Source organism: Corylus avellana, chromosome ca10 (assembly GCF_901000735.1).
Source record: "Corylus avellana chromosome ca10, CavTom2PMs-1.0".
NCBI classification, from domain to species: Eukaryota; Viridiplantae; Streptophyta; class Magnoliopsida; order Fagales; family Betulaceae; genus Corylus; species Corylus avellana.
The window spans coordinates 13,419,452-13,428,941 of record NC_081550.1 but is presented as its reverse complement, the minus strand read 5'-3'; the positions used below and the strand labels follow the sequence as shown (position 1 = coordinate 13,428,941).

The window sequence follows — 9,490 nt, the reverse complement described above, 5'->3', positions numbered from 1 at the left end:
TCCACGCACACGCTCACAGTCAAAGGTATTGCATGTACAGCTGTTTGTTATGGTTTTGTTGAATGTTATATTGCATTTACCTATCAAAAAAAAAAGTTTTGCTTATATTGTGTAGCATTTTATTTTTTGGGTTTTCTTTATTTTTTGGGTTTTCCTGTCCACTATGTTTAATTTAATGGAGTACGTAGCTAGACACCATATTCTTCAACATGGAAAATGACCCGTGAGGCCTTGATCAGAATTTCCTTTCTCAATAGCAATGCTTTTGATAATATGGACAAATACATGCAATTAGCCTTTTTCCATGATTTGGTTAATCAAAGTTGACTTCTATAATTGATTGATTACTAATCAAAATTATCAAGCTGTTGATATCTTTACTTTGTATAATTCTCAACATGATTGCACTTAATGACCTTCTATATATGGTTAAACCAAGCACAATTTGAGAGGATTTTAACAAATTGCATAGTTGAACGTATAACGTCTTACGAAGGCATGGGAAGTGGACACTTTGAGAGGGCACATGAATAATGTTTCATGTGTTATGTTCCATGCCAAGCAGGACATAAATGAGGGAAGATTAGCTAACCATAAGCAACAAGGTTATATAGAGCTATCTAAGCAGCACTTAGGACCAAATAAAAGCATCTAATGCTCGGGCATTCCATTTAAGAAGCTTTCAAGGAAGGAGCCCAGAGTGTGCTGCCCCTGAGTACCGCCCTAATCCTATTCTAGTTCTCCTAGGGAATTCTCTCCGTGGTTTGGTATTCAATGTCAAGGTGGCAATTGACCATTGATTCAGGTTATCCCTAATGAAGTGGTATAACTTCTACGGACGGCCTTACTAGAAACTCTTGGAATTTCATGGGGCAATTTTAGTGACTGCCTCCTTTAACAGGGTAACAGACAATAATTGTAATAGAGCTCATTGCGTTGAGATAGGACTTGGCCCCAGAATTCTTTTAGCTGTAGTTGTTAAGTTCTTTCAAAGTTTTGGCTTGTATTTGAGTATTTTTAGGCTCTGTCTTAGGCAATTTAGTTTTTCCCAAGGTTTGCTATAATTTGTAAGTGCTTCCTTTTGATTGGTTAATAAAAGTGCTTATTACCCAAGAAAATAAGTAAACAAAATTGTGATCATCATGTAGACCCAATTTTCATGTAAATCATTAGATTATGGAGTTTGAATGGCAAAGCACCCATTTCTGTACAACCTTTTGCTTGTTTTGACTTCTTATGGTACTCTTACTGGAATTAAACCTCTTCAACCATTAATTTGTTCATTCATGAATGTTTTGTGTGTATGACCAGACCAACTATGCTTGACTTTCCTTCACCATTCCCTCTATGGGACATTTCTTTCACTCTTGATAATGCATTTGAGTCTTATTTTATTTTTTCAAACCATTCATTACTCATTAAAAGCAAAAGCATAAAACGAACTAGAAAATGTGTTGCTAGTCATCTTTCTCTTTTGAAAGTACTTACAACTTCACAAATCCCAATCTAACTCAATGGGGCTGCACAAAATTTTCCCCAAAGTTATATTTTCCTCAAGCCTGAAATATAATGCAATTCATGGATGCAACTTAAGTTTTCCTTGCAGCTAACTTCGGTGTAGTCACGCAAGAGTAGTTTCTAGTATTGCTAGTAACCACAATGGATATAAAAGAGTTTGATTAGTGAATGAATGCTTAGTAGAAACATCCCGTGGATCCTAATCTGCCCCACCACCTCCCCAAAAGAGAAGAAGAAGAAAAAAAGAGAAAAAAAAAAAAACTTTCCCCGGACTCAAAACAGACAAATATAAAAGTTACAGTTTTTCAATGACTTAAAACCACTATGTGTTTGCTCATTAATCTTTCTATTTTATTATCCTACAAAATGCTATAGCTTGGCTTTTAAACTTTCTATTCTGTGCAAAGTTCTGTTTGTATATTTTGTGATGATTGCCTATCAGAGGAGTGCCTTTAGATACCATTGTTTTAGATTTCCATCAAATACTGAATTCATCCTTTCTATAGTCACAAGTAAAGCAAGGATGAAAGTGAGATTGTACATCTTTTAAGCAATCCTTGGCTAGTTGGCTTATTCTGATTCTGCTTCTAATTTGTTTATAATCTAGTTTGTTTATATATGTATTACAAGAATTCTCGAATCATTTCTTCATCAATTATGCTTAATATGCCACCACTTTCTGCTTAGTTTGCATTAATGTTGGCCTTGTTTAATTTTCAGTTCGGCGGGTATAACTTGCGCCACCGACAATCAACTTGCTTCAAGGTAGGTTTCTTATTTTATATCAAAGCAAGATTCATTTCCAAATTGTTTGTGCCTAACCTATTTTACTGCTTATTGTAAATATGTCATATCACATTTAACGTACTCGTATTTATTAGTTCGAGTGTCTACGTAAAAGCTTAGTTTTGTGCTGACTATGGTTGGTAGATAAGTATCATACATGATTTATGCACGTTCGTTTGTTGTTTTATATACTTATGCGTAGATGTCGTTCTTTACCACTCCCCGTAAGTCCCCACGAAAGCATGGGATGCAAACCCCGTCCCCATCCCCACCAGAAGTTCCCATCCCACTGGCAAATGTGAAATGGGAAGAAAAGCACGACAATATCTTGGTGAACATCCTCTGTAAATGCCAAGATGACGGAGTTCGCCATCCCTTTGGGAAGCATATGCCGAACATCACGAAAAAATTAAACAGGCGGCTGGATGATGGCACCGCCTACACTCAAAAACAGGTGAGCGACCATATTAAGCATCTTAGGGAGCTTTGGGTGCGCTTCTCGGATTTTGTCCGAGATAAGGCCGGCACGGGCTGTGGGTGGGATGATGATTTTGGGACTGTCACGGGAACTCCGGAACAATGGGAACACATTCGACTGGTACGCCACTAATATTAAGTTTAATATTTCCTTAATTATGCGAATTTCCGTACTTACTGACATTTTGTGTTTTATCTTGTGTTTTTTTCGTTTGTTTGCTCTTCCTTCTCAGACATCGAACCTCAAGAAGTACTACAGATTCCGAAATGGCCCCCCGGCGAACTTCAAGTCCCTATGCTACATCTTTGAGGGCTCAACATCCACTGGAAAGTTGAGGTATGCCAGCACACAATCCCCCCCGGGCAGCAATTGTGAAGAGAATGACATCGATCTCAACAACCCCGCGGCGATCATAGACCTGACGGAGCCCCAATGTGCATCATCTCACAAGGCAAAAGGAAAAGGGAAAGGGAAGTTGAAGAGGGAAGGTTCGCACTTGCAGGGATCGAACTCTAGCAAGCGTTCATCCAGGGGTGAGCAAATTTTCTCCGAGTTGCGCAGCGAGTATGATATCTTGCGATCCGACTATTTACAGAGGTGCAAGCTTAGCGATGGCACTTCACCCGGCGATTGTGGTTCTTATAAGCCCCCTCCCAACCAGTACCCTGAGGAAGCCATCATGGACCGTATCAATGTGTTGGCAGCTGAAATGTCATTGCCCACGAAAAAATATGTCAAAGCATGCGACAAGGTTGGCGATCTGACTAGGGCAAGGATATTGTTGAAAATGAATGACGACGGTCTACGTCAGTGGCTAAATGATATTGATCCAGACAAAGACAATTGAAGCTGATGTTTTATGTTAATATTTTATGTTGTATTTTTTGTGTTTCCATTAACTAATTTCCATTTTGTAGGGATTAAGTTAGTTTGACTGGAATATTAGAGACTCCTAAGTTATGCTATAGTATGGATGCTTATTACGGAGTAGATAACAATTTTAACATTAATGATTAATGATATTAACCCTGTTTTACTTCCCAATCCTAATTATCCGGTCGCATGTTATTAATATAGACTAAATATAGCCTGACGACGTTTACGCATGTTATGACTAGAATGTGACGGTATTCATCTCATTTAAATGTAGGCCTGTTGACATGTACGCAGCCGGCTCGTCTAATGGTAACATTGGTAATGGACGTCATTGGACGGACAGTATCGATGAATTGCCCGACTCAGATGCATCCGACACAGACGACGAGGATGAGCGTAATTTTGAGGGAATACGATTCGAGCTAGAGAATTTGCTGGTGCGCATGGCAATGATCGTGGAAGAATGTTACCATCATTTTATGCACCCGAGCGTAAGGGTTTGCATTCCACAGCGGACTTCCAAGCTGACTGGCGCAATGTGGGTACACTGGGTGCTTACCAATCCGAATCCAACTACATGCTATGAGCAATTTCGTATGTTGCCAAAAACTTTCTTAAAATTGTGCAACACACTGAAACACAATGGTTTTTTACAAAGCAGCCGGTATGTAAAGATCACAGAACAAGTTGCGGCATTTTGCCTAGTGATGGCACAGTGCCACACGCAGCGGACGGTAGCGGATAGGCTACAGCGCTCATTGCACACGGTAAGCGTTTACGTTAATCGGACAGCTAAAGCGCTGTGCAGGCTTGGGAAAAATATTATACGTCCAGCTGCGATGGAGTTGCCTCACCCATACGTTGCACGCAATGGCCGCTACTATCCATGGTTCGCGGTACGCCATAGCATAACATATCGCATTACTTCACAAACACCGATGTCATGTATCTATTGTCTTTTGTGTCCTATATCATTTTATGCACGCTTTCGGTAATACTGTTGTAACCAGAAATGCATTGGAGCGATTGACGGAACCCATGTTAAAGCGTGCGTTCAAGGTGAGAACATAGTGCCCTACAGAAGCAGGAAGTCCACAATAACACAGAATGTCATGTGCGTCGTTGACTTCGACCTTTGTTTCACATACGTTTATGCTGGATGGGAGGGCAACACTCATGACTCGCGGATTTTCCAGGAGTGCATCGAGGATCCCACCGCTCTTTTCCCCATGCCGGTCGAAGGTACTGTACAGAGACGCGGCTTTGTGTCAGGTTCTATTGATTTGTAATACGTTTACAATTCCTTTGCTATGTTAGAACCCTATGTGCTATAATGTTGTACCTTATTATGTTCAGATTACTTTTACTTGGTTGACTCGGCCTATGGATGCTACAAGGGATTTTTACCCCCGCATCGCAATGAGCGATACCATTTGGAAGATTTCCGCCGCGGTCGCCGTCGTCTGAAGAATGCAGCAGAATTGTTTAATTATAGGCATTCATCATTACGATCAGCTGTGGAAAGAACGTTTGGAGTTTGGAAAGCCCGATTCCCTATCTTCGACAATATGCATCCATACCCGATTGAGAACCAACGACTATTTGTGGTCGCATGTTGCGCCGTACACAACTTCATTCGCAAGGACTGCGGTGCTGATGATCCACTATTTTGTGATGCCCTAACGACGCATTATGGGCAACATTGGATCGACGTCTCGCAATTGCCTACCATGACACCTGTTCCATATGTCGCGCATGGAGCACCACCAGACCGAACCCGCGAAAGCAAGGAAATGATGATTATAGTCCGAGAGGCAATGACCTCTCACATGTGGGAAACCGCGAATGAAGAGTAATTAATGTTATCTTGTATGGCTTCTCCATTGTTAATAAAGAAAAAATACAAGTAATGTAAAAATTGCCATATATGACCTTTTTGAAGGAAAGGACTATCTAATCGGAATCTTAACTGATCTCGCTTATTTAGTCTAAATCGATCAGCATGGGATCATATGTGTACATCTGCATCTAAGTAGACAGTGCTATCAAAAATATATGACCTCGAGGAACTCCTATAATCCATTTGCTCTTCGGATTGTAATTCACTTCAACCATTAATGTCAAATAAATAATACAATTTTATGGGATTGAAGGAAAATATCCAAATACATGTTTTATTCTTTCAATAAACTATATGTTATAGAAATGACACCCAATTGTTCTTACCATGAGTGAACTGATAAATGACAGATTACAAATACACATATGATCTACATTATCTTCATTATTCCCTATAAACGACCAGGAATGCATTGTTAACGTATCATTGGATGTGCATTAACAGCTTCTTATACTCAGATTTCTTATACGTATATGTAAGAATTAATAATTTATTAATTAAATAAACTACAAATAATCTAAATTAAAATAAAAAAATATTTTATGTTAATAGAGTATATTACTCTGGAAAAAAAGAGTATCTGTCGCAGCTCTGCACAAATAAGATGGATACGTTGTATATCAAGAAAAAGCGGATATAAATTACAATGATTGCGTAAAAGGAGTAGCACAATTAATACAAAACATCAAAAAATATAAGTTACAACGGTCAAGTATCTACAATTTACTATGAAATAATTCATTTTAACATCAACTTGCTACCACTAGATGCATTGTAACCGCCAACATAAAGGAACACTAGCAGGACAAGCAAGGCTAAGACTGCTTGATACGTCATTTGTTTAAATTGGAACTTGACTGCCCTAGACTGGTTATTCGCTACCAGAGATTTCCACATCTCATCCCTAGACTGAAACATGTTTTCTAGGTGTGTTCTATACTGTGCTTGTTCGGCAGCCAACAATTTTTCAAGTCTACCAATTTCTGCCCGGGTTTGCTCTTCTATATCCTTCAAGCGTCGCATGATTCTTTTTTCGTAAGTTGTCATCTCGTTGTCAGCCCAAAGAAAGAAGCCACAATCACCAACTTGCTACAACATACAAAATTTGGAAAAAAGTCAATAATATACCCTAAACCAAATAAAACTGGTCAAAAAATGCAAACATGGAAAATAAATGTCATTCAATACCTTATACTTTTCGCACCCATACCACTTTCTGCTGTAGTTATCATTTGTCCAGGAATACCTTACGAACGCTACAGCTCCACAGCGACATAATGGACGGCCACTCGATGCATCACTATTTGCAGACATACTCAACCCTGTCATATTGTGAAGAAAACAAAGATGTAACAACAGAAAAAGGATTTGGTGGTCCCAAACCAAATCACTCTGGATGCTCAACAACCTCTTAGTAGAAAACAACCAGTCAGAAACAAATTCCACCCCAAGCTAACACCTTCCACAAACCAATACCACAGTCTCACAAAACATCCCCAATCACAACCTTTCGTACAAAATGATGCTGCCAATACATTAAGCTAAATTGGAGCATATATGCTGCCAATACATTGCAGTCCAAATTACCAAAATAAGAAACTTAGCAATGCTATCTAACTATACTTTCCCGTTCAATTAGATTCCATATCCAATTATACACTCATTGCAAGTGTAAAATACGACAAAGATGGGATATAATCCCTCGATTAAGTATGTACATAAAAATGAAAGAAATTGGCCTTCAAAGTTTTCTTGGGCACATGTCGCACAATCTTTAACAATTTTAGCATATTTTTAATTCATCAAAATTCACTGATAACATCAATGTACACAAAGAGAAACACATGAAGATGAAGTAGAAGCATGCTAAAACTTGTATAGAAAAAAATGGAATACAGTCATTTCCCCTTTGCCCAAAAACACATTTGTTGTTGTATTCAGGTAGGTAAGCATGATGTTACAGTCATTTCCCCTTTTGCCCAAAAACATATAGCCTATTAGGTTGTATTCCATTATGCATGTTATAACCCAGTACAAAGGGCAAAAAAGGAGATGAAACTTATGCATCACTGTTCTTTAAAGTCTACCACCAGATTGCAGATCACGCAATCTGAGAAACAAGCAAATCATTGCAGAGATAGTCTTATCTTTTTTTTGATAAGTAATATTGTATATGTGAAAAAAAGTGCAATGCATCGGCAGCAACAGTTGACACCTCTAATCTTTTTCAAATTTTCCTTTAAAAAGATGTGAACTAGTATGCTGCCAAACGTGCTATTACACTGTTCCCAGAAAGCAAAGACTTTCTAATGGCATCATATTATGCCACAGTTTTATCGCTTCTCGGCTCTCATTTATTTCCACTAATAGGACACCTTTCCAGCCCTTACACCATCTCTTTCAACCTCCAATTGAATTCCATACGCACAAAGACCGCCCCCACTTGATCACTATTCTCATACACAACAATCTTTCATTTGTATCCAGATGCAAGTACATTAGATCTTAAAAAAACTATCATTCTCTGACAAGGACACTAGATACGACTGTGTCTAAAAGTATGAAACATTATTAAATCAAAATAACAAGAACAGTCAACTATTTTGAATCATGGGGAAGGAAATAGTGTTATTTCAGATTAACAAACTAAACAATGTTGATACCACAGTTCACGTCTAGCGAATTAAACAGAACCAAATATTCAGACCCGAAGCACTTACAAAAAAAATCATTAACAGAAATGAAATAAGAGCAGACAAATAGAGAGAAATGTGATTGCAAGATCAGATATTAGCAGTATTTAACTCAAACTAATACTGCAATACACAGACAAATACGCGTTTCAGGAGACAAACAAGCAGGACATAAACGAAATTCATCGGGGTGCTATCAAAAAAATTGAGACATACCCAGATGCCGGAATGGACGAGAATCCGAGTTGCTTCGCCAAAATCGCAGGTCTTGGGAAGTTAGCTTCAGCTGCACACTCACAGGACCGAAGCTGGCACCCTACAAAATAAGCCCTAAAATGTTGGAACACTCATTGAACACCAAACAGCCCCTGACACGCCAGAAAATGGCCCCAAATTCTGAAGAAAAACCAGCCAAACCGAAAGGAAATCAACAAAGAACGACACATGGGGAGAAAAATGAAAGGAACTTGAAGCTCTTACAGCATGGACGCGCGATTTTCCCCCTGCTCAAAACAGAGCATGCGCTGAATCCACGGTGAAAACGGGAAGAACTTCAAGTACTTTCGGGAGCGGTGGGTGGTGAAACGGCAGCCGGTATTTTGGGAGGGGGATGGGTGATCCACGCTTGCAGGAGAAGCCAACGAGCTTTGGGAGTGGGCTGAAGGAGTTTGCTCTGCGGAAGCTTCTCCCACGAAGATTTTCGGATGTTTGTCTGGGTCAACAGCTCAAAAACGTGTAAAAGCAAGTCAGGGGCAAAAGTGTACATAAAATTTCACAAAAAGCCAAATACAAAGGTTCTGTCTCCAAGAATCACTGCGGATACAAATGGATAGGCATAATCTATAATTTATTCTAAAAGCTCAAAATATAATTTCTGTATACAAAGATGATGGGTGAAAGATGAGATGGAAAATAAGTTGGTTAGTACTTAGTAGTATCACATCAGTACTATGGAATTATTGTGAGATAAAAATATTGTAATATGTAGGGGTACTCATCAAAATTCCCAACCAAGTCATCTTTTAGTATATAACTTGAAGCCTTATTGGGCAAACCCCCCAAGCCCAGGGAGTTAAAAAGAATGTAAGTTGTATTTCATAGGCTAACTGGGAAAGTGATGAAATAAAAGCCACTCGATCATTACACCATTTGGTCACCAGGGAGGATCTTTCTTCTTTCTTTTTTTTTTTTTTTCTTTTTTTTTTTTTTAATTGAATAAGAAGAAAAGGCACCAAGGAG

At 38.8% G+C, this 9,490-nt stretch overlaps 2 protein-coding genes across 2 annotated transcripts; one reads left to right on the top strand and one right to left on the bottom strand.

The window, feature by feature from the left end:
- Positions 1-3,942: 3,942 nt before the first annotated feature.
- LOC132162972 (uncharacterized) lies at positions 3,943-5,514 on the top strand. The gene is made up of 3 exons (XM_059573180.1): positions 3,943-4,554; positions 4,669-4,900; positions 5,015-5,514. The coding sequence occupies exons 1-3, from the start codon at positions 3,943-3,945 to the stop codon at positions 5,512-5,514; spliced, it is 1,344 nt and encodes a 447-aa protein (XP_059429163.1).
- Positions 5,515-6,281: 767 nt separating this feature from the next.
- LOC132162971 (uncharacterized) lies at positions 6,282-9,017 on the bottom strand. Its single transcript, XM_059573179.1, has 5 exons — positions 8,813-9,017; positions 8,669-8,754; positions 8,468-8,567; positions 6,747-6,880; positions 6,282-6,647 (listed from the first exon to the last, which is right to left on the bottom strand). Exons 1-5 carry the CDS (start codon positions 9,015-9,017, stop codon positions 6,297-6,299), a joined length of 876 nt encoding a protein of 291 aa, XP_059429162.1. The 3' UTR covers positions 6,282-6,296.
- Between the last annotated feature and the right edge of the window lie 473 nt (positions 9,018-9,490).

Coding starts and splice junctions, on each gene's coding strand:
- LOC132162972 (XM_059573180.1), top strand. CDS start 3,943: ATGTACGCAGCCGGCTCGTCTAATGGTAACATTGGTAATGGACGTCAT. Junction 4,555..4,668: donor GCTACTATCCATGGTTCGCG/GTACGCCATAGC, acceptor TGTTGTAACCAG/AAATGCATTGGAGCGATTGA. Junction 4,901..5,014: donor TTTCCCCATGCCGGTCGAAG/GTACTGTACAGA, acceptor TATTATGTTCAG/ATTACTTTTACTTGGTTGAC.
- LOC132162971 (XM_059573179.1), bottom strand. CDS start 9,017: ATGTACACTTTTGCCCCTGACTTGCTTTTACACGTTTTTGAGCTGTTG. Junction 8,568..8,668: donor TCTTTGTTGATTTCCTTTCG/GTTTGGCTGGTT, acceptor CTTATTTTGTAG/GGTGCCAGCTTCGGTCCTGT. Junction 6,648..6,746: donor ATGGGTGCGAAAAGTATAAG/GTATTGAATGAC, acceptor TGTATGTTGTAG/CAAGTTGGTGATTGTGGCTT.